General features: G+C 36.2%; 2 protein-coding genes across 10 annotated transcripts; one reads left to right on the top strand and one right to left on the bottom strand.

The window, feature by feature from the left end:
* Positions 1-5,570: 5,570 nt before the first annotated feature.
* On the bottom strand, positions 5,571-15,483 carry LOC116197018 (N-alpha-acetyltransferase 35, NatC auxiliary subunit). 4 transcript variants are annotated; one of them, XM_031527006.1, is made up of 16 exons: positions 15,179-15,483; positions 14,994-15,061; positions 14,584-14,739; positions 13,568-13,735; positions 13,162-13,309; positions 11,620-11,699; positions 10,721-10,984; positions 10,506-10,649; positions 9,273-9,407; positions 9,093-9,191; positions 8,209-8,265; positions 7,483-7,693; positions 6,812-6,930; positions 6,489-6,557; positions 6,162-6,260; positions 5,571-6,062 (listed from the first exon to the last, which is right to left on the bottom strand). In XM_031527006.1, exons 1-16 carry the CDS (start codon positions 15,267-15,269, stop codon positions 5,820-5,822), a joined length of 2,151 nt encoding a protein of 716 aa, XP_031382866.1. In that variant the 5' UTR covers positions 15,270-15,483; the 3' UTR covers positions 5,571-5,819. The 4 variants fall into 4 exon arrangements, with proteins under 4 accessions (XP_031382866.1, XP_031382868.1, XP_031382867.1 ...); XM_031527008.1 differs by having other exon boundaries at positions 10,506-10,550; XM_031527007.1 differs by having other exon boundaries at positions 7,492-7,693; positions 15,179-15,482.
* Positions 15,484-15,665: 182 nt separating this feature from the next.
* On the top strand, positions 15,666-21,857 carry LOC116197020 (nucleolar GTP-binding protein 1). Of its 6 annotated transcripts, none has more exons than XM_031527013.1 (14): positions 15,666-15,941; positions 16,080-16,204; positions 16,899-17,019; positions 17,170-17,234; positions 17,370-17,483; positions 18,302-18,376; positions 18,651-18,761; positions 19,368-19,481; positions 19,597-19,668; positions 19,951-19,987; positions 20,095-20,207; positions 20,926-21,132; positions 21,292-21,403; positions 21,487-21,857. In XM_031527013.1, the coding sequence occupies exons 1-13, from the start codon at positions 15,869-15,871 to the stop codon at positions 21,391-21,393; spliced, it is 1,329 nt and encodes a 442-aa protein (XP_031382873.1). In that variant the 5' UTR covers positions 15,666-15,868; the 3' UTR covers positions 21,394-21,403; positions 21,487-21,857. The 6 variants fall into 6 exon arrangements, with proteins under 6 accessions (XP_031382873.1, XP_031382872.1, XP_031382871.1 ...); XM_031527012.1 differs by having other exon boundaries at positions 21,480-21,857; XM_031527011.1 differs by having other exon boundaries at positions 21,460-21,857.
* The last annotated feature ends 945 nt before the right edge of the window (positions 21,858-22,802 follow it).

Genomic DNA, 22,802 nt, shown 5'->3' with positions numbered 1-22,802 from the left:
CCGAAACCAAACGAAAAATATTACACTATGTTCAACATGCGCATGATGTTGTGAGTCCAAACAGACTACTCAATCATATAGAACTCTTATGTGCATAATGAGAATAATAGATGGATAATTAGGAGAAAAAAAACTTTCATGAATTGTTATTTTAAGCACTTACTTATGGAATAGATAGGGACAAGCGTCAAACTATTTGATTCAAACTAGATTAATTATGTGGTAGTGTTATTACGAGGGGCAGATGTATATATATATATGTATCAATTGTGGAATCATTAATAGTTATTTGTTCGATCATTTCATAGAAATCTATATTTTTCTTCTTTTATATTAATTGGTTCTTTCTAAAGTAAAGAAATCTTATCAAGAATTAAATTTCAATGCAATATTTTTATTTTTTATTAATTATTAATTCATACATAATTTCTAAATATTACGAATAAAGAGTTGTTTTTATTAAATCATATGTATATATATACATATATGATAGTGGGGTCAATTGACCCACTTAATTTTGAGAAACCTCACTGGGGATATGAGTCCATTGAGTAGTGGCAAATAATTTCTTAATTTGATCCCTATAATATTGATAAATTACAAAGAAGGATATAGACAAAGTTCGTACTCTCTCTCAGGGAGGTCTTTCATCATTTTGTACATATTTCACCCAAAAAATAAAATGTCTTACTATGAAATATGATATCGATTTCTTTGTTTTCAAATTTTTTACATGAACTCAAATAGGACTACGGATACATTTATAATTTTAGTAAAATTGACAATGATCAAATTAATATTTATATGATAAGATTATTTAAATATATATATATATATATATATAATTGACGAGCGAAACATGTGAGCTCTATTTTGACCATCCTTAAACTCTCTAAGTTCTCTATATTTTTTATTATTTTAACTTTGATGAAATTATGACACCCAATTGTTCTATTAAAGATCGACGATAAACATAATGAAAAATAAAAAGAAAAATATCTCATTGACAAATTAAAGATTTTATTGAAATATAAAAAGTTTTTCAATAAATTAAACTTATTGTTAATATATTGAATAAATTTATTTTATTAGTGTCCGTACATACTTTTGTAACACGCAATGTTGTAACTAGTTATATTCTATACATTTTGAGCGGCAAAATATGGGAGCTCCATCTTCATAACTTTCAGCTCTTTAATTATTTTCTTTTTTATATTGTTTTAATCTTGACTGAATTATGATAATTATTATATAAAAATTGCAAAAAAATGTAATAATTTTTCTTAAAAATAAATTTTTTCTCAATAAATTAATTTTTTTTAACGAAGATTGAAATATATTATATTTCATTAATTATTTTACACACCTATACAATGCGTGACCCTATCCCTAACTTTTTATAACTCCAAATGAGGTTACTATTTGTAGTTTTACACCCATTAACACTGGGGTCCTAGATCTGCTACTGGTTATTACAATCTTATAATCATTATTCTAGTCGCACATATATTATTTGTAGTAAGTATATTACTTATATGCTTATATCTTTAATTCTCGAATTATAATACGATACTATATTGTTTTTGTTGGGCACTTACATTGTTATATAAAGTATCAAAGTAACCCCTAAAACCCAAATTTAGTTTGGCATTATTAGTTTAAAATATATGAATACTTGAATTTGTCATTGAATTTGATGAACTTAACCCATTTTATTATATTATTTTGGGCTAAAAAATAAAAGAAAATATAGAAGAAATAATTGATAAATCCGAGACATCATAGTGAGATATGTTCTAACAAACCAATAACACCGACTTCTTCCTTTCATTCTCCACTATTTTTATATAAACAAAAGTTACGCAGTATGACTTTGTGAAAAATAAATACGCATGCATGTGAGTATCAAAATGATACTCGACTTCACTTTTGCAGTGTGTGACCCATTTTGGTTAATTATATATGTATATAGCTATATATCGATTTTGAAATTCCTTTGAAGGATGTCAAAAGAAATCAAACAAAGTGACCATAATGGAAAAAATACAACTGTGTAGGAAAAAGAATAGAAATAAAAAAGGGTAGAAGTGATAAAAGAGAAAAAGGGACACATGGCCTATTCTCCTTTAATGTACCTATAAACAAGACATTTAGTATATTGCCGCGGTTTATTTTATAAAAGAGTTTAAAACAATTAAATTCATAATTAAATTTTAATAATTTTAAAAGCATTATAATAATTTTGCACATTTTATTTTGCAGTAAAACCTCCATAAATATTTCTTATTTATCATTTATTCAGTATATGCACTATACATATTATTATAATGTAAAAATCATTGAATTAATAAAATAGAGTTCTTATACAAATTATTTTAATATTGAGAATTTAGTAAAAATATTATTATATGAATATAAAACTAAAAAAAGTGGAAATAGAGAAAGATTATATAAATGTGGTTATCAAGCTAATTTTGATGAATTAATTAGAAAATATTACATTAAGTACTTTGGCATGTCAAATATTAAAATTTTTTTAAATTTAAAATTAGAGCTTTATCGAATATCTTTAATATTTCAGAATTTGCTTTTCATAAATTTATTACCCATCACTTTATTCTTAATATTTACTTAAGAAGTTAATATAATATAAATCTAGAATTAGGAAAGCAATATTATAATTAAAATAAAGCCAAATCAAATCAAATTTGAGGGACTAACTTGTTAAAGAGAAAAATTTGACCAAAAAAAGAAAAAGAAAAGAGGAGTGGCCTTATTGGACCACTTGTCAAGCTCTGGAAGAGTTATATTTTGTAACTCTGCTCTAGCTTAAATAGAAGATAGAAGATGGAAGATTAGATAGATAGATAGATATAACAGATAGAGATTTTTTTCGGTAGGTAAGCGATAGAGATTTTACATTAGGGTACAGGTTCATTTTTAGTTCTAATCTTTTTTTCTTTTTGTAATCTTAGTTCTAAATCTATTTTGGGTTTACTCTTCAACCTTCCCTAATCAATTCACCTATGGTCCTATGATTATTTTTAATTAATAACTAGATGAAGACTCACACATTGTGCGGGCTATAACTAAGAATTTAAAGATATAAATTTTGAAATATAGAAATTATTGATGTCATCATTAAATAATGTAAATTTTGGTTTTGATATAAATTTTAAGTTTTATGTAAAATTAGGAATTGAGAAAAAGAATCTAAAATTTTAGAAACTAATCGAGTATTGTTTTTCAGTTTCATTATAATATGTAAAACGCGCATGAAGAACGACATACGATAAGAAATTATAATATAATCAAGTTTTAATTCTTATCAAGAAATAATGCCTATATAAAATTTATAAATTAAAGGTACTAAGTTTACTCTCCTCTTATACTTAAATATCATATATGTATAAGTAAACATTTAAATTAGAGATATACTAAATACCTTTCATCAATATTATACTATTTATGATATTTATCTATCTTATAAAAGTAAAATAATTGGAAAAAATATCTCATAGGATAGAATTACCATAAAGTTTCCCATGTATGAAATAAAGGATGGTGAACTTAAAATATATACTAGTAAATGAAGTTGATAATTGATAGTAGAAATCAACATTAATGTTATCATTATTATGAATACTCAAATCAAATCTTACAAAAAAAATCAATAAAAATAAAACTATTGAACTTAAAGATCATGAAAAAATATATCCATTGAATTATAAAATAAGAGTAAAAAAGAAATAATGAAGGCAAAGATTTCGAAAAAAGTCTTTCACTTACTGAAGCAACACACATGATAGAGCTAAAATAAAATTAATATAAAAGCAATCAGCTTGAAATTTGTATTAAAAAAAGTTTATTAAACAATTCAAAGTTCAACCAAGAAATAAGAATAAAGAAATAAAACTATTGAACTCAAACTTCATGAAAAAATTTCAATTAAATTATGAAAATAAGAATAAAAAGAATTATTGAATGCATAGAAATCATAAAAGTCTTAAAATTATTGAAGCGACATGTATAATGGAATTGAATTATAGATCATGTCAAAATAATCATTGTCGGAGTAATCCGCTTGAAATTTGAATATAGAAAAAATATTCATTCTACAAAATTAAAGTTCAACCAAGAAAAAAGTTGGAGAAGGAAATAAAGAGACTTAGAACTATATATAAAATCTGCTATTATTATAGGTACGTCATATTATTATTATTATTATTATTATATATGAGTATAAGATATTTTCATAATAATTAAATAAGAAAATTTCACTCTATATAGAGTATATTGGACTATAATCATAGTTATGTAATATTACACTCTATATTTATATATTTAGACTATATATATTCTATTACATATTCTTTAAAATGAATAATGATGTGGCAACGCAAGATAGTTTCGTTTATGTTTTTGAACACGTTGCAGCGTGAGATCTAGCTCGGGACTTGTTATTATATATATATATATATATATATATATATATATAATTAAATTTTTAATATATGCTGATATAGCATTTCATTTAAATATGAATTAATTTTTTAATATTAAAAATGTTTAAAAGTAAAAATAAAATACCCAAAATAGGATGCAAAAAGAGAGCGAATTATAAGAGGGCTCGTCAGTGGTCACCCTTTCTCCTCCGAGGTCACTTTTGCGACAACCTTGGAAAGGGAAGGGGGAAGGGCAGCAAACTAACATCTCCCAGATTACGAAAAGAGGGGGTCTCACCAATGGCTGTCCCTCCCCCTTTCCCTTAGGAGGTCGACAACAGCCTACACTTTCGCCATCGACCTTGAAGGGGGAGAGGTTGCCACCAGCAAGACCCCCTCCTCCCTAATCGAGAGATCCCAACTCGAATGGAACTAGGATCTCCCGATTGCGGAGGAGAGGGCCTTGCGGGAAGCCACCTCTCCCCTCCAAAGTCATCGACGAACATACATGCCACTGATGACCTTAAATGGGGAGGGGTTCCTTTCACTTTTTCCATTCTGATTTTAGAATTTTTTTCTTTTCGATTAACTTTTCAATATTTGTAATTATAAATGAATTTTTATAACTTTTCCATCCTTTCACTTTAGTATTCCGCGCATAGTGTGGGTCATCATCTAGCATATGTTAATAAGACAAAATCATTTGAAGGGCTGCTGACGATTTACTATTTGACATGCACAGGCTCCAACTTCAAAGAACAGATAAATGCAAATAATGGTATCAGTCAGATCCTTCATTTGTAGTTCATTTATACACCTGTGCCACTAGCGATCCATCCATCTATACAAGGAATTGTGTACTGCTCAACCCAGTGAATATACATGAAAACTACAGCGAAATCAGAGCCCAATTTGGTAATTGATTATGCCCTCAGACTATGCGTTAGGTATCTCGCCTGGAAAGTACATTCGCAAGAACGAAACTAAAAGGAATTAAGAGCACGAGATTTGCATGTTTACCATTTCACCACCAAAATATATTGAAACTTCATCATATTCCATGAATATGATCAATGCAGTAGTGACATATCATATACTATCAACAGTGATCTTGATGAATGGTCGTAAGTCTTTAATAATCAAGAGACTAATTTCTCATTTTATAAGGAAAAACGATATAACAGTTTACAATCAAATAAAAGAAAAAGAATTCTTTCTATTCCTACGTACTATAGCCTATGGCCAATGCTTCCCCATAATTAAGAATACAAGTTAACAAATCAAAGAGGTTACAGGTGGTATTCTCCTGCCTGGACATGGAAATCAATCTTTGCCATTCAAAGTGAAGTTTCTGAACTGGAAGGCCATCTTTCATCAAGACCGCCTAACGACAGCTGTGGCAAAATGCGGATGGTGGCTGAACTCAAAAGACAGCTTCAACGATGAGTCAAGAGCATCCCCCACACGGCAAAGCAAGCTCAGGGCCACACTGTTATGCTCAGCAACCTGTTCTATCCTTCGGAGCTCAGATAGTCTCTCGGGGTCATCTGAGAAACTACTCTTCACCTCCTTTGCTATCCTCTGTGCATCCTTGAAATGATTGTACATCGCGAGCATCTATGGTGCATCATTGGGAAAAGGAACTCACTCCATCTTCACTTCTTATACTAAAAAGGAGGGGAAAATAATCAAATCCAATAATGTTTCTATACTCACAGATAAGGACGCATTCTTAGTTGATCCTTCAAACGATTGATAAGAGTTGTGATCAGGAATCCCAGCTTTCTGCAGAAGCTCAAAGTGCTGAAAGAATCGCTGAGGCAAGGCCAGAAAACAACAAAGAAAGCATCAGTAAAACATACAGAACTGCTGATTTTCATACGATATGTGCACCTAGAGCAAGCAGCTCATCTCAACCTTTCTCTGTTAGAACACATTCAAGCTTAACTCCCGACTACTTACCGCATTGCACTTTATAAAATGGGAGGGGAGCTCGAGAATCGCAGGCAAAATAATTGTAGTTCTACGAAAGCAAGCTCTTACCTCTTGATCGCTATTGAAAGGGGTTGGGCTCTCCAAGATCATCTTCTCATTCCTCAAGGCAGCAAGCATCTGCTCGGATAAACTACATCACTTGACCATCAAAATTCTCTAAAGTTGAAAAGCTCTCCATTTTTCTTTTTTTAACTTGAACAGTCAAGAGATCAATTTTCAAATTATCAAAACGAATAGAATTCCATCAGTATAGTGAAGAACAGAGAGAGAGAGAGAGAGAGATTATAATTCCATCAGAAGCATGTAAATTTTGAAAGTGTGCCCTAAAAGTTAAGTTGCATTTACATGAGATGAGAAGGTGGCAACTATACCATTGTGAGTCCTTCAGCAAGACATATGTGCGACTGAAGGAACAAGACTGTTGGTGAGAACTGAATATCCCTAGTCGCATCCTTCCCAGGGACCCTTTTCTTCTTACCCCTACATTTAACTGGTGAACAGAAGCACATCATCCACATTCAACTACAGTCAGTTTATTCAGTAATCCATAAAGTAGACAGAGTACCTCAGGACTATTATGCTAAAAGATACCGAAGCTTGCACCACAACTGAGATTATGTAAACCCAGGTATGCATATCTGAACTGCATGCGTTTTGTAATTTATTTTCTAGACTCCTCTAATCTCATTTGTCCGAATACTAACATGTTTCAGAAGCACAAAAGCATTCTGCAGCTTAAGAATATTCATTTGAATTGTCACTATGTGCTAGTCTATTGTGCAGGTGGTGACAGTGGGAGGAGGAAAAATTCACAGACCAATTAAACAAGAGAATCGTGTTTCAGTCTCTCAAAATTCTTCTAAGTTTTGATACTTCTGCTTATTATATAATGATACCAACTTTCAGTCGTTTAGTTTTCCTTTCCACTGAGAGTGACAATAATCATAGCAGCCAGTTAATTCTTCTGACCAAGTATATTATAGAAGACAAAGACCCGACACTTCCTCACGAACAAGTCAGACCAAGAAAGTGAGAGACAAACCTCGCTTACCTCTGTTACTGATGGATATCCTATGATGCAGTTTCTCCACAAGCTTGACAGAGACAACATAGATATACCAGTACACCATGCCATATTCACTAGTGGAATAGAGCTCCAACTCAAAGCCCAACATCAGAAAACGAGAAGCTATCCAATACACTTTCTCTTCCACCCAGACGAGGAGTTGTTTCAGAATATTCATGCATATGTTCTGTGAGCATGCATTTGGATTGAGAATTAGTGTAGCAATGCATTCAAATCAGAGTTTTCCATTAAAAGCAAGAAAACTGCTGAAAACTTGTGCCAAGCACCCAAAGAAGTACTGGGGCATTGACAATCAGTGTGAGTTTTCATACATAGACACACATACAGATACCAAGCAGAAGCACTTTATTGTCTGGTAGACAGGCTTAAGCTCTTATTTATATCCAAGTCTGATTCCGATAGGAAAGACGATATTCACAGATAGAGAAATGCTCTCTTGAAAGACTGTCTCCTTTGAAAGAAACATTATTTCCATGAGAGCAATTTAATTTTATCAAAGTGGCAAAATTTTCAAGAATCACAGAGTGGTTGAGTGTATACCACAATTTTATTTTATTTTCTTTTTTTCCCTTGTGAAAGACCACAATTTCTTTTCAAAATCATATCTCATTAGACAACACAGAACACTCACTAATCCAGAAATTTACTAGAAAGAGCCCTTTAAAGAGCCTTAGCACATACCTCGCCACTCGGAGTGCCAGAAGGTTCTCCAAACTTGCTTCTAAGAGCCAGTTCTAACTGCTCAATGAGAAATGAGTAATTCAGTTAACTAACAGATTTAAATGCGACAGAGTCACCAATGCCAAGAGTGGCACACCACAGAACTTTCTTTTATTGGTAAAAACCACAAAACTAGATTATTATATCCAACATTAGCATGATACTTGCCATGCGTTGAATCAATTGGGGGACAACTTTCAGAAGTTCTCATTCAATCAATCACTCGCATATATACAAAATAAAAAAATAAAAAAAGAATTGGGCTATTGGTCACTAAGATCAAAGTATGTTGTGGCCCAACAGTATTCATAGGTTATTAGATTGATTGACTTTCATACCAATTATTCTTGATATTCTACTTAAAATATTTTCTATAACCATTTCAGTACAAGTGTGCACCCTTTTGGTACTTCTTGACACAACTGAACCCTTAACTAATAGAAAATGATGATCAACGAAGCTGCAGATTTAACAATTGTTAAAACTGTCAAGACCATCTAGTATGATTGAGTATTTTCCTCACCAGATAATCACTTATGGACCATTGGAATGAAAATGATATGTACTTAGTATCGTATCCCTAGTTCTAACCAGAAATGCAAGAGCTCAACCTCCACTTTTCTCCTCCATGAGAAATGAGAATGGGGAAAAGACAATCCCCCCACCCCCACGACCCCCCAACCCCCCAAAAAGCTTCTTTAGACATATATATATATATATATATATATAAAATAAGCAAACAAGCACTTGTAATAAACATGTGAATCTTGATAGATCATAGAGGAGAAAATAGATCAAAACAACTGACTTTAAACAGGCAAATATTATAATGCAGTGGTGAGAACCTGAATATAGGTGACACGCCAATCTTGTAGGATTTTCCCAAGCTTTCGCCTTTGCCATGCAGAATTTGCACAAAGAATTCTTAGCAAGTTTATGACTAACTGCAATAAGAGCAGCAAAAATCATGAGACAAAACAACTACTCCAACAACTGAACAGTGACTTAGAGGAATAGCTGTCTACCTGTCCTAATTGAATAACGCATTCCATCTTTTCAATATCGTGGTTCTTTACAACTTCAGGCAATGTTGCGGCTTTACTAATGACAGAAAAAATAGCTTCCCGCCCAAATAGTTTCCCATCTTGAAGCAGAAGACGCTGTTGGTGAAGCTAAATAGTCATTATGAATAAAGCATCACAAATGGAACAACCGAAATTTTCACACTTCGTGTTTGGATACAATTCGTTCATGAGATGGTTTGGGGGTGGGTCTGTGGGTGGTTTTGTTGGGGGTACGGAGGTAAGGGTAAGGGAGGCGAGGAATACTGAACATCTGATTTCTATTGTTTGGATAGTAATTAAAAAAAAAAAAAAACTCAAAAGGGAGGGGAATGTAGCAAATTTACTCTCTTGTCATGTCATTGGTCACCTCCCCTCCAAATTTTTCCCAAATTTGGGTTACTAAAAACTCAACATTCCTAGGGAAATGGATGGATTATGAATCCCTCCATTCCTTCCCCCTCCTTAAATGAAGGCCAAATGAAAGACTTGGAATGACTACCCTTCCCTTCATTTGCTTAAATACAAAGTGATAGTAGATACTTTCAGTTAATATAGGACACAAATATGATGAGCAGCTACAAAATATTTCAGGAAGTTGCACAAGTACTCATACAATACCAAAACTACTATTTTTCAAACTTTTGAGACAATAATGGTGCGTTTGGTTTCATAGTTAAAGTAACTTTGATTTTGATTGTGAAAAAGAACAAATGATTGTGTAGTGTGTTGAGTTAAAGTTAAAATTTTTGTGATTTTAACTGCGAAACCAAACGGAGCATAATAGTTTTGATTAGGCATTTGCTTTCATATCTTTAAAAAGATAAATTATCTTCTTGATCTACACCTTACTAGTAGCTAATAGCTTCAAAGTCAGAATGTCACATTATCTCATAAGGTCAGACTATGTCATACATATTGAGAAACTCTTTCTCAATTACCAAAGATAGCCTTCTCTTTCCTAGAAAGCTCAGACTATGTCATACAAATAATATACGGGCAAATAGGTGAATGCACATTGAATGCAACAAGAATATAACGTGGTAAAATTCATTTGACTTAAATAATGTAAATAAAGAGTCAATTCAACTCCAGTTTTAATATATATAATGCATATATATTTATAATTATGTAGACGTGAAATATTCTTGCATATATTTAAAAAAGACCACCCAAAAGAAAAGGGATAGGCGCAACCTGGAGATGAGCTCTTGCAACCAAGTCAGGCTGAGACTTCTGAAACTGAACCACAAAATGTAATACACAATCCAGCGAATTCTCCAATGAACAGGAACTAATAATGTCCAGATCTTGAAGAAGTTTGAGAAAATATTCAATAGCCTAGCCAAAGATAGGGCAAAAATGTTAAATGATGCTGTAAAGTATATTAACGGAGTATTTTGCATTCTGACCTCGCTCCAACTGAGAATCTTGATAGAACGTGGTGGAGTAGGTGCAGATAATCTAGCATTTAAACTAGCATCAAAGCCAACAGGTTGACGGCCAGAAGCAGTCGTTCTATCTTCTGAGATAGTCTGACCTCCACAAGCAGTATGCTGTCCTGATAATTCGCGTATTGCTTTCAGCTCAGATATGCAAGATGCAACGTGTTTCCTCGCCAACTGCAGACCTCTTCCCTGAGGTCTCTTTAGACACATAAGAACGTGGTAGAAATGCTGAAGAAAAGCCAAGTAAATATAAGATTCACCGTTGAACAATAGAAACTGCAAAATTCAAAGTGTATAAAGACAAAAAATCTTCACACAAATTGAGTCAGGTCATAACAAGTAGAGGACTATTTACCATAAAATTTTAGTCATTAGTTCCTAAACAAGTCACGGAAGAGGCAGCTACATTTATAATAGCAATACCAAAATAAGAAAAATGAGTGAATATGTTGAAGCAACACAATGCAAGGAACTTAGCATTATTATGTAACTATATATCTGCTTGTAACCCCAAGGGATTTGGCCTAGTGGTTAATGTGCACACAAGTTTGCACCGAGACCCGGTTCGAATCCCTTTGGGGCCACCGGAGCGCCTTTGGCGTGATTACCCGCTCCGTGCGCCGCCGGGGGTTCACAGAGCCTCGGGGATTAGTCGGGCGAAGCCCGGATACCCCGGGTTAGCAAAAAAAAAAAACTACATATCTGCTTGTAAAGTTACATAAGGTTAGAATAACATCATTTTTGGTAGAAAAAGCATTTGCAAATTAATTAGATAAGAAAATGTATTAAGACAACCCATGGAAGTAAAATAAAAAAAAAGCTGGTAAGAACAGATTCTAAGATAAACAAACACAGGGTAAGACCTTACGAAAGCGCAAACGGGCAAGGATAGCTCGACAATAGCCTTCTTCCAACATAGGATTATTTTGTAATGGCTCTATATCTGCATTAGAGAACTTAAAACATCAGCAAGGCAATTATTTTATCAGAGATGCCATGACAACAAAATGTAGTACTAAAAAAGTAAGTACAATCAATTCTGATCCGATCCACTAATGAAATAAGTCATCAAAGCACATTGCTACCACCCTGAACATTGTTCACCCATATAAGGACACAGCAGCTGACATGTATCCTTCAGCTATATCTTACTGGGAAAATTATACTTTTCATCCTCAATCTATGGTCACTTTTTCCTGTCTTTTACCTTTGGCTTAATTGATTTAGTCCTTGTGTTATGAAGAACGGTCGTGTCAGTCCTTCCTTAACAAATACTGTTTGAAATACTGCAAACGAAGTGGAGAGGTTAAAAAAAGGGAAAAAAACCGAAAAGGGACGGACAAGCAGTGCTCAACAATGGTCATCGGAGTCAATGCTTGACAGTGGTCAGAACTCAGACATGACTAACAGGCCATTTACAGCCGCCATCAAGCTGGCTTTGAGGAACAGAAAGGGAGCTACAAAGGGGGATGGGGAGCGAAAGGAAGCTTTGCACCAATGATGGACAAAGATTCAAGGTTCAGTTATATTTGTTGTTTTTGTTTTGACCTTCAATGAACAAATCAAGATCTCACAAGACGACTTGCCCACAGATAGTTAAAAAATTACAGAGACATAACATAGAGCAGTTCGTTGGCCGAATCAGAAGAAGTGGTATCCCTTTCTTGTTCTCTCTCTAAAAGTCTCTTTCTCCCCCTTTCTCCCTCTCCCAGATCCCTTTCTCTAACTCGAAGGCAGCTCGAGAAAGGTTGTTAGTGGCCTTCCTGTGCAGTAGGCAAGTTTGACCACTGTCAACTGTGGGCCTCGATGACCACCATCTAGCATCCCCTCCTTTCCATCTTTTAATTGTTTTCTTCTCAAATAAAAATTTCACAATGCAAATTATTAGAAAAAATAACTTGAAATCAGTTCTTGAATGGAGTCATTTAAATCTGAACAGGAGGAATAAAGCAACAGTTCTTCGTACAGTTAAGGTTGAGACAGACAAAAGCAAAAGTAAAAGGCTTGGGGGGGGAGGAGCCCATAGGTTGACGACGGAAAATATACTTTGCAGACTTATTCCATACTGTGTTCTGGACAGTGACAGACATATCATCTTAAGTAACTCCATATACTTTAGCTCTCGCTAAAATATGCAAAAATATCATAATGATTGAAGCTGAAGCTGATTAACAAGTACACGTCATAAGGCCATCACCTGCTTGATAAAGTAAAATGAATATCATCTTAATGAGGTCACTAACTAATTGCACAAAAAAAAAGCATCTAATTAAGCTTATTTCAAATTATCCTATCTAGACTTTCTACATGCCCATTGCTCTAGTTGGTTGACACTTCTGCTCATCTAACATGACGACGGAGCTCAATACTAAATGCTGATAATAACTAAGTAATCAGACTTTTACCTTCTAAGACTTTTCTTCGTGCTGACAGAGCTCTACAAGCACGCAACTGCCGAGAAATTGTTTCTTCAACGGCATTTAAAATTGACAGGCACTTTTCATCTTCACCGTTCAAATTCAAACCATACATCATAGTGAAAAGATCTTCTTCCTAGCAAAAAGAAATGAACTACCAATGGGTTAGAAACATATCTTGGCAGAAACATTGTGAACTATACAAAATCATACTAGTGGAAAAAAACTAGCATGAGGATCAACTTTTAATAGAAAAGTTTTTCTTTTTTGTGCCTTTGACTGATGAAAGAAAAGGAGTTAGAAAATCTTAAAGAAACTGCTAGCCTAAGAAATTAAGATCAACAATTTCAGCCGCACATAAATAGAGGCAGAAAGAGTTGCTGGAATACTTTACTTCATGCGTTCTTGCATCTGAGACAACTGAGATAACAGCCTTGCAGGTTGCACGTATGACGCTGCTATAAGAATGCAGCAAGGCATGTGAAGTAGTCCTTTCAGGCCTCAAAAGATATATGCAAGAGAAGACAGTTTGTGCCAGCGAATGCCCCTTGTGCCATGTAGCCTACCATGAACAGATTCGAGAACTGGAATGTCAACAGGATCATTTCCTTTCTCAACTAGTGAAGTGACATATAAATTCAGGAAAATGACTTCTTTCATTTCGAAAAGTCATTTTCCACTTTCCAGAGACTCATCCTATTGCGTCAGCCAAGGCCCACACCCCTCTGGCAGCCAAAGCTAGTGCTGGTAGGATCTCAGGTAAGGCCACCAATGCCAGTCAGAGCTTAGGCAGGATTTTGTTGAGGTCACTTGCTAAACTTGCCTGGAGCTCTAGTGCGGGAGTTCCAGTGGCCATTACATTGCATGAGGCAGCAAAAGGGTGGCAGTCATGGCAATAGCAACACGGAAGTGGAGGGAATGGTTATGGTATTGGTGTCCAAACTCAAACAAGAAAGCAATACATTTTGATTACACGATCTGACAGAGGAAAATGAATTATCTTCTATAAAGATGTGCCATTTATAAATACTCCTTTTTTTTTTTACCTGGGACAATAAATTCTTCAAAACAACTAGAGCATTAGATAAACATGTCTGTCCAATAACTTACGAAGCAAAATGCTTCAGCAGTCACCACATGTAACACCGCAAATAGTGAAATTAAGAGAACACACTCTAATTACCAACCTTTGCTAACGAATAAATATTGTCCAAATTAAAACCAATAGTAGTCACACCGTTTCACAGTTAGATATAGTCACAGAAGACGACATCATCGCCTTTGGAATAACTCAAAATTTACTCCTTTGAATGTTCCTGGCCATGTAGAACAGGGATCGAGAAAATCCTTCTAACAACCACAGGGACAAATCATGGGAAAACCCAGATGGACAAAGCTATACTTGATTACCTCGCATGCCAGGAGATGGTCCATGATGTCAATTGTGCACTGGACATCAACAGTTCTATCAAAGCTTATAGGAATTGGAGCAGCGCCCCCATCAATGGCTTCATCGACTGAATAATATCTGCCAATCATACCTGAGTCCATCTTAGGGTCCATTATCTGCTAGGCATGACAAAGTGATAAGTGTCGATCTTCCAGAAGCTACAACGGGTACGGAATCATCGGGGAAAAGAAAAAGGAAAAGCAATTTCTTCCGAGGAAAGATATTCTTGTTGAGGTTCTAAGTTTTGTTGGCTTTGAAGAATCCGAAACAAATTATACTTTTAAAAACAGTATAATCTATGTAGATGAGTGAAGACTGCTCATGAAGCGAAAATCAAAGAAATCATCCAGAATCGAAGGGGAAGAAGCACCTCTAGAGCAGACATGGCAGCATAGAGATTGAAGTTATCTCCATGGATGAGTTCGCCATCTTGAAGACCTGCATCCAGAGAAAACGAAAGCTGAAAATGAGCAGACCTATATATCACCAATGTTTGCATATCAGTTCTCGTTGTTCCTGCCTCTAACATTGGGAAGAAGGGCATAGAGAACGGACCGTTGCAGGCAGCTTGGAGAAGAGGGGATACATCGGTCCACACAGAGTTATCGCCAGAACCCGAAAAAATGGACGCTTCTGCTGCCGCCATTGCTGTCCTCCACTGGATATTGGAAACTCCGAGGTGAAAAGCGTGAGGAGACTACCGCCTTGATTCAGTTGTGGGCACTCCGCTTCCCCTCCTTCGATATATTTTGACGTGCATGCACAGGCAGGCACGCACGCAGTCGAGGGTGGAGACGGCTTTGTTCTCTCGTTCGGAAGGAAAGTGGAGTGGAAGGGAAGGGAAGGGAAGGGATTCTCTTTCCTTTCCTGCTCTCCCGTCCCGTCCTCCTCCTCCTGAAGGCTCAGTCGCTTCAAATTTACGATATTACCCCCAAAACTATTTTCTTGTTTCAGAAGTGGCCCCAGTCTTTTTTTTGGTGAGAGGAGTCAAATCGAATCGGCGGCTATCCAATTCAGATAGAAACAAAACGGAGCAACGGAGTCCAAGGCCAAAAGGCAAGACAGACAGAGAGAAAAGCGCAGAGGCAGGCGGCGCAAGACGATCATCGAAGGTCACTCTTATCGGAGACTGAGCTGAGCTTATAGTCAGGACTAGGAGACCTTTGGGGACACTATCAACAACTCAAGCCAATTCTATCTTCTTCTTCTTCTTCTTTGGTTGGGTTGGATTGGATTGGAGCGAGAATGACAGTCGTCTATAGCCTCTTGCAACAATGGCAGCTTCCTTCCTCAAAATTTCTCCGGAGAAGCTCCAAAGGTTCTTTCTTTTCCTATCTATCATTTTCCTTTTGCCGCCTCTCCAGGGAAAAAAAAAAAAAGAGGGTCCTTTCCCACTCATTGCCGTTCTCCATTTCCCGCGGCTTATAGAGAAACATGTTCGAGCTGCTTGTTCTAGCAGGCCTCGGCACCCATATCAATTCCAGCATATTCTTTCGGAAGAGCATTCAAACAAGCACGTATGAAATAGTGAAGGGAAGTTACGTCCCAACTGCTCAACCCAAACAAGATAGCACGCCCAAGGTTACAGCTCCATCGCCTCGCTTGTTTCTTTCCTTCTTTAGATTGAAACTCATGCAGAGCCCCGCACCCCAACCAGCGATTCCTCTCTCTGGCTGTACCAATTCATAATAAAAGTTCCATCTTTATAGGAAGAGGACGACTTTGGTCCGTTTGGTTTCGGAGTAAAATGTAACTTTGATTTTGATTGTGGAAATGGACAAATGAGATGTGATTATAAATTTGACTTGGGAAGCGTGTGTTTTTATTGTGTAGTGTGTTGAGTTAAAGTTAAAAGATAAAATTTTTGACTTTGGAAATGTATATTTTTATTGTATTTTTGTTGTGTAGTATGTGGAGTTAAAGTTAAAATTAAAATTTTTGTGATTTTAACTTTGAAACCAAACAGAATGTTGATATCTTTCAGTTTCATTTAAGGGGCTTGGACTTGGAGGGGAGGATTTTAGATAGGTTAGAGAGGGGAAGGTTTTGGCTGTGGTAGAGGAGGCTGTGCCCACAGACTTATGGCGCACGTTTGAATCTGAGCCTTTTGCGGCTCTCAAGTAATATTAGTTGCTAGGTTCATCTGTATTGTATGCAAGATTTTGCTTGATTTCTCAAAACTAATGTCAGCCTATCCTTTCCTTTGTTCAATTTTTATTACAATTATTAGTATGCTTCTCTTGACAGCTGAGTTGAACTGTGCCTAAAATTTTAGGAAAAGCCCATGAGAAAACTTGAAAATCTTGGTGCGTTTCAAAAACTACCCATGGTAATGCCATCAGTTGATATTCTTCACTCATCGCTAAGGAAAGCGAAGCGAGTCTCACCCACTAAAGGTAACAATAAGCATCCTTTTCATGTTAGTAACTATGTGCTGCATGACTATTCAATCTTTTAGTTTGCCTCAAGATTATCTTGGAATCTGTCAGATCTTGCGGCTCAAAATTGATAAATGAGTAATTGCGCTCAACTTATATGTTTTATAGGAATTGCAAATATTGCCAAAAGAGAGAGAAACAGAGGTGCAAAGCAACTTGATGCACTTATGAAAGTGAGATGCTTTGTATATGTATCTTCACAATTGTTGATGGGAGTTTCTCTTTTGTCCCCCCTTTTGGTTAGTCAAGCAATTATCTATCGCATCGCCCTGCTGGTGTTGACATCTTTGGTCATTCTTCCATCTTAGGAATTGGCAGCACCTTTGAGAGGTTACATCGATAATTTTCCGAAGAAACGCTATCTGCACCCTTATGAAAGGGCACTTGTTGAACTGACTATAGGGGATGGTAATTACGAAGAGGTAAATCATGTCTAACCATAACTACTAGCTACCTACTAAATCCAGTCGAGTAGGATCTCTTGTTTCTTCTCTCCCTCTTTCCCGTATCATATTTTGTCTGTCTGGAGTTAAAATTCACTCATTTCTTTAACTAGAAGTGTTTTTGTGTCTGATAACTTCTGATAATTAATATATAACCTCAAAGGTAATAAAGTCTGGGAACTAATTGAAGAACCGTGACAAGATAAAATCATTCTGGGAAAAAATGGAGTCTTGGCTGGCATACAAAGGAAATGCTCTTTTGAATAGTACATGCAACTCCCATCGAGGAAGACTGAGGAGGTGCTTGAGTGAAGAAAATCTATGAGGCCTCCCCTCCAAACCCTCTCCTTCCAACAGAGCCCCAGATGCAAGAGATAGAGTGAAGCCAACCTAGTAGCACATGCATATTCTTTCCATTCCCTAACAATTCCAAATTTTACAATTATAAATCATCTATGAACAAAGCACGGAGAGTCTCAGTCCCCTCAAAATGCTCTTTTGGTGATGATTGATGGGGGATGGTTGAGGGTCCTCCCCTGTAAACTCAGAGTCCACTAATGATGACCACCATGAAGAGGCGGAGTTATGTTTATTGTCATAGCATATAGATGTTTATGAAATAGAGGTGTAGCATATAGGTGTTTACAAAACATATTTAGTATAGAGGTAAAGTAGTTACTTTAGCTCTGTTCTTTTTTCATTGCATATATACTTCTGGAGATGGGTTTAGTTCTGTTAAGAGGTTCTAGAGCAGTGGAGTGGTCTTGTTATTTTCATTTAACATCGCTTCTTGACAGGTTTTGAGAAAAGTAGATTCTTTGAGGAAGAAGGTGATTTCTTTTGGCAAGGAACATGCCTCTCACTGTGCAAAGGTTGATCCCCAGTCTGTACATATTTTCAGATTATCCTATAACCACTTTAAAAGCTCTAAACATATGGACTATAAAGCAGGGAAAAAAAAAAGATACTGCTACTCTCTTTTGATGTCCTCATTCGCCAGAATGAAGCGTCTGTCAGTGTCTTAGGCTTTGATATTTTAACGCAATACATTCTGTGATATTTTACTGTTGATCTTGATTTTCTGGTGTGTGTGTGTGTGTGTGTGTGTGTGTGTGTGTATTTTACTACAGTGGTTAAATTGTGCAGTCAGCGTCCAAGAGAGAAGCAGAGGAAAGGTTGAGTCAAGGGATGAGCAACCTTGAAGAAATTTTCAGTCATGAAGGCAAAGCTGTTGATGAACTATTGAACATCGCCAAGGTCTCTCTCATACTCTCACTTACACAAGCATCAAGCACATATGCAGAAAACAACCACCCTTCCCTGAGGCAAAGCCTCATATTCCTGCACATATGCACTCACACATAGGACATGCTATACTGTCAGTGTCCTATAATTTCGCCATCAATATAATCTCTTGCCTTTATCGAATCTCTGCTTTCAAAATATCCTCTTGCTGTGGAAATTCTAAGTTAGTAAATAACTAAAAAAAGAAAAAGTTCTTGGTCTTTGTGAAATGTGAGCAATGATGTGAGACCTCTGGTGTCCAACTGATGTATGAACCTCCTTGTGGTGCTACCGGCTTGACAAGTGTTCCGCATAAGAGGAATAGCAGTGAAGCGTTGAACATTTATTTATTTATCAGTATACTTTTGAGTTACTTCATTGTTTCACATCGTTTGCCCTGGCAGTAATTGACAGTTACTGGAGGTTCCATAGGACAAACTCCTATTTACGTGATGCTGTAGGAACCAGTGCTTAAAAGTGTTCTGGCCTCTTATTATTCAAGCTGATATTTCTGATTGTTTGATAGTATTACAACTGGAGCACATCTAGTGTGCTGATCTGAAAATGCTATTCTTGCAGACTTTGAGGGCAATGCCAGTTGTTGACCTGGAAATGCCCACACTCTGTCTTGTTGGAGCCCCTAATGTTGGGAAGTCATCCTTGGTTCGCATACTTTCGACAGGAAAGCCTGAGGTTAAGACCCTTCTATTCATGAGACACTTAGTTTGAACACCTCCTTCCAACTACTTATTCCTTCCAACTACTTATTGTTCTTGCAACTCTTGCTTTCCTTCTTCTACTAGGGCAGATCTGCAACTATCCCTTCACCACAAGAGGAATTCTGATGGGCCATATCACTTTAGGCTACCAGCATTTTCAGGTTAACGCATAAGATATCTAAACACCTTCTTTGGTTTCTATGCAATTATTATTACCCATCCACTTGTTCTCTGTGAACAATGACATAACAGTTTAGGTGCTATGTTAAGCTCCTAATGAATGGCAGTGCTGCTACTAATATTTGATACTCTTCTAAATTGAGGGGAGACGCCTGTGAGCCCCACCACATTCTGCATTCATATGAGCTGCACTGAGTGTCAAGCCTCAAAGCTTGATCATATTGCAGATTTTGTTTTCTCTCTCCTAATAATTGCAACTGCAGGTGACGGACACCCCTGGCCTTCTGAGGAGACATGATGGTGAGATTGAGACACCTGTGAATCTTATGCCCTTCTCCCCCTTAACTTGGGTGTTTACCTTTTCTACTTGTTCCAACATTCTTCTTTTTCTTTTTTGGAAAAAGCAGAAGACAGGAATAATTTGGAGAAATTAACGCTCGCTGTACTCTCGCATTTACCTACAGCTATATTATATGTACATGATGTGACTGGCGAATGTGGAACTTCTCCCTCTGATCAGGTATAAGTGGATTGTGACTGCTTAATCATTTTGAACGCTGATCCTAACTGGACGGCACAGCTTCTATGCGCTGATGTACGTCAAAAAGCAAAGAGTGAAAATATTTAGTAGATTGTTTTAACCCTCAATCACTGCTCAGCAGATATGGACATTGCGTTATAATTGATATAGTAGAAAAAATGAGTAAGGAAAATAGTTTTTTCTTTTTTTCTTTTTTTTAAGCAAGAGAAGTTGTGAGACGGAGGTCAATGTGGAGAAAGAGTGGGAGATTTTTAAAGTTAAATTACCCATGCACCTTCTATTTGTTTATATGTGATTGCTGAGATTATGCAATGAGTAATCTTGGATTGAACAGTGAGTGAATTGAGATTGTAATTATCCCTTATATTGTAACAAGGTAACTTAATTGACATCATGTCTATCCCCAGTGAGATGATTGCTGACCTGAGAAGTGCTTTGCGTTTTACCATGAATCTACTATGGGGTATGCCTGAACCATGGAATTAACACAGTAAATTATGTAAGGGAAGAATCAGTTCCTGTATGATCCCGAGTTATGATTCCTTAGGCCTCTATTCAACATCAATTGCTGAGGACCATTGGCAGTACCATCTGTTAGTTTGAACTTATTGATTTTCACGATCATATGCTTGTTTGCCACCCTTGGAAATGTTGATTAGCTAACTATGCCTTCTTCCTTTAATTCTCGATTCCTCAGTATATGATTTACAAGGATGTTAAAGAAAGGTTTGACGATCATCCCTGGGTTGATGTCATTTCAAAGTCTGATCTGATGCAAGGGTCTCCTGTAGCCTTCGTCACTGAGGAAGTTGATGCAGATGATAATGAAATGGCACAATACAGGAAGATGGGACCCAGTGGAGCACTTCGTGTGTCCGTAAAGAGTGAAGAAGGGATCAATGAGGTCACACTTTACTAATCTATGTTTGGCTAGATCTGAATTTAATTAAAAGATGTATAGATTTCCTCGGTGTGTTGAAACTACCTTCTAAATCAGCTCCGTCAGTTTTCCTTTTCCCCCATCTGCACAATGTAGTAACTTGCATAAATTTCCTCTCTGCAGCTGAAAGAGAGAGTTCATGGGCTGCTGGTTTCTCAGATGGACAGGATCAGAAGCAACCAAGAGAAGGAAGTGGGTGATCCCGGCTTTGAACTTATAAAGTGAAAGCATTCAAGTAAGCTGTATTTCACATCGCTCGGAGTAAAGCAGAACTGTATGATTTTGTCACAGCAAAGAAACTCTATTTCAAGGGTCCAGGTTGAAAAGCTGAGGAGGATGGGGACATATTTGTGCTGCATAAATCTTGCTCAGAGAGAGCCTTCCCTCATCGGCAAATGAGTTATGAAGAATCTGCACTCTTCTGGCCTCTGGCATCAGCCGCAGAAGCTAACCTGTAACCAGTTCCAACATTGTGTGCGAGTGTGGGGATGCATATGGTTCCCTCCTTTGTACAGATCAGATTCCTATCTTGTTTTTTGTCGTTCTTTGGATTTGGAATTCTTGCTATTTACCAGAACTTTAGTGAATATGTACTTCTCTCGACATCATATGAGAAGGGATGGAACGATAATAATTGTAACTCAGAGAAGTCGCAAGTTTGGAATGATAATAATTGTAACTCAAGAGAAGTCGTAAGCTTGGAATTCGACACGGTGCCCTCGATCGCACTTGGAAATAATAGTTGATAAGTAGACCCAGGGACTTACAGTCTCATGCCATGGGTTGTGAGGTCCAGGGTTTCCCAGATGATTAAACTTATGGCTTGTTTGTATGTATGGAAATTCTCATAATCCTTTATAACGCGTCCTTCCATAACGTTCAATTCAAACAAGCAATCAGTTCCATAACCTTCAATTCAAACCAGCAATCAGGGTGAAAAATGTTGAAATTGAATTTTTAGCGCTTAATATAATTTAGCTTGTTTAATTTCATGGATAGCTTCCGTCTTTTTTTTTGTACTTATACCCCCTTTTCATAGGGCAATTAGTCAAGTCCGACAACGGATTTTCCATCCAGCCTTACAAGGAGCTTTAGGAACTTTGAATAGTTGTTTGAACAACGAGTTACATTTACATACCATCAGTGCCAAGGTTGTCAGAATCGCGATTCTACCTAGAATCGGTCGAGAGTCGTAAAATCGTAAATCTCGATTCGAATCGTGAATCGTAAGATTTTACCTGTAAGTAAAAATATAACATATATATATATATGTAACATACTTTCATGAGCAAAAAAATCAATTCTTGTTCATTCAAATAAAGATATCCCTCTTCTTAGATAATCAGGAATAAGGCTTGTGTTGAATACTGGAAGCTCAGCAATTAACAACCATTTTCAGTAAAAGCGCTATTGAACTTGAACACCTTGGAAAGTAAAAGACCAATTTTGCTCTGTATAGGATAATCATCACTTAGAGGACCAAACTGCTACCATTTTCTTCTGGAAAAACAAGAAGCACAGTGAGCATGAGTAGGCAGGTCTAGGTGTTAAGTTAGACATCGTGATCGGGGGAGATCAGACCATATTAAAGAGTTATGTCACTTATTGTTATGTGACTAGAATATTTCCAAAGA

This window comes from Punica granatum, chromosome 2 (genome assembly GCF_007655135.1).
Source record: "Punica granatum isolate Tunisia-2019 chromosome 2, ASM765513v2, whole genome shotgun sequence".
In the NCBI taxonomy this organism is placed as follows: Eukaryota; Viridiplantae; Streptophyta; class Magnoliopsida; order Myrtales; family Lythraceae; genus Punica; species Punica granatum.
Note: the sequence above shows the minus strand (reverse complement) of the source record. Positions and strands in the feature narration are given on the sequence as shown.

Bases quoted from the DNA above. Each gene is read 5' to 3' on its own strand.
- LOC116197018 (XM_031527006.1), bottom strand. From the start codon at position 15,269: ATGGCGGCAGCAGAAGCGTCCATTTTTTCGGGTTCTGGCGATAACTCT. The intron at 10,650-10,720 runs GTCAGAATGCAA...ATCTTTGGCTAG, and splicing joins AGATTCTCAGTTGGAGCGAG to GCTATTGAATATTTTCTCAA. The intron at 6,558-6,811 runs GTATAGTTGCCA...TTATCCGAGCAG, and splicing joins TTGCTGAAGGACTCACAATG to ATGCTTGCTGCCTTGAGGAA.
- LOC116197020 (XM_031527013.1), top strand. From the start codon at position 15,869: ATGACAGTCGTCTATAGCCTCTTGCAACAATGGCAGCTTCCTTCCTCA. The intron at 18,377-18,650 runs GTTGATCCCCAG...TAAATTGTGCAG, and splicing joins ATGCCTCTCACTGTGCAAAG to TCAGCGTCCAAGAGAGAAGC. The intron at 18,762-19,367 runs GTCTCTCTCATA...CTATTCTTGCAG, and splicing joins AACTATTGAACATCGCCAAG to ACTTTGAGGGCAATGCCAGT.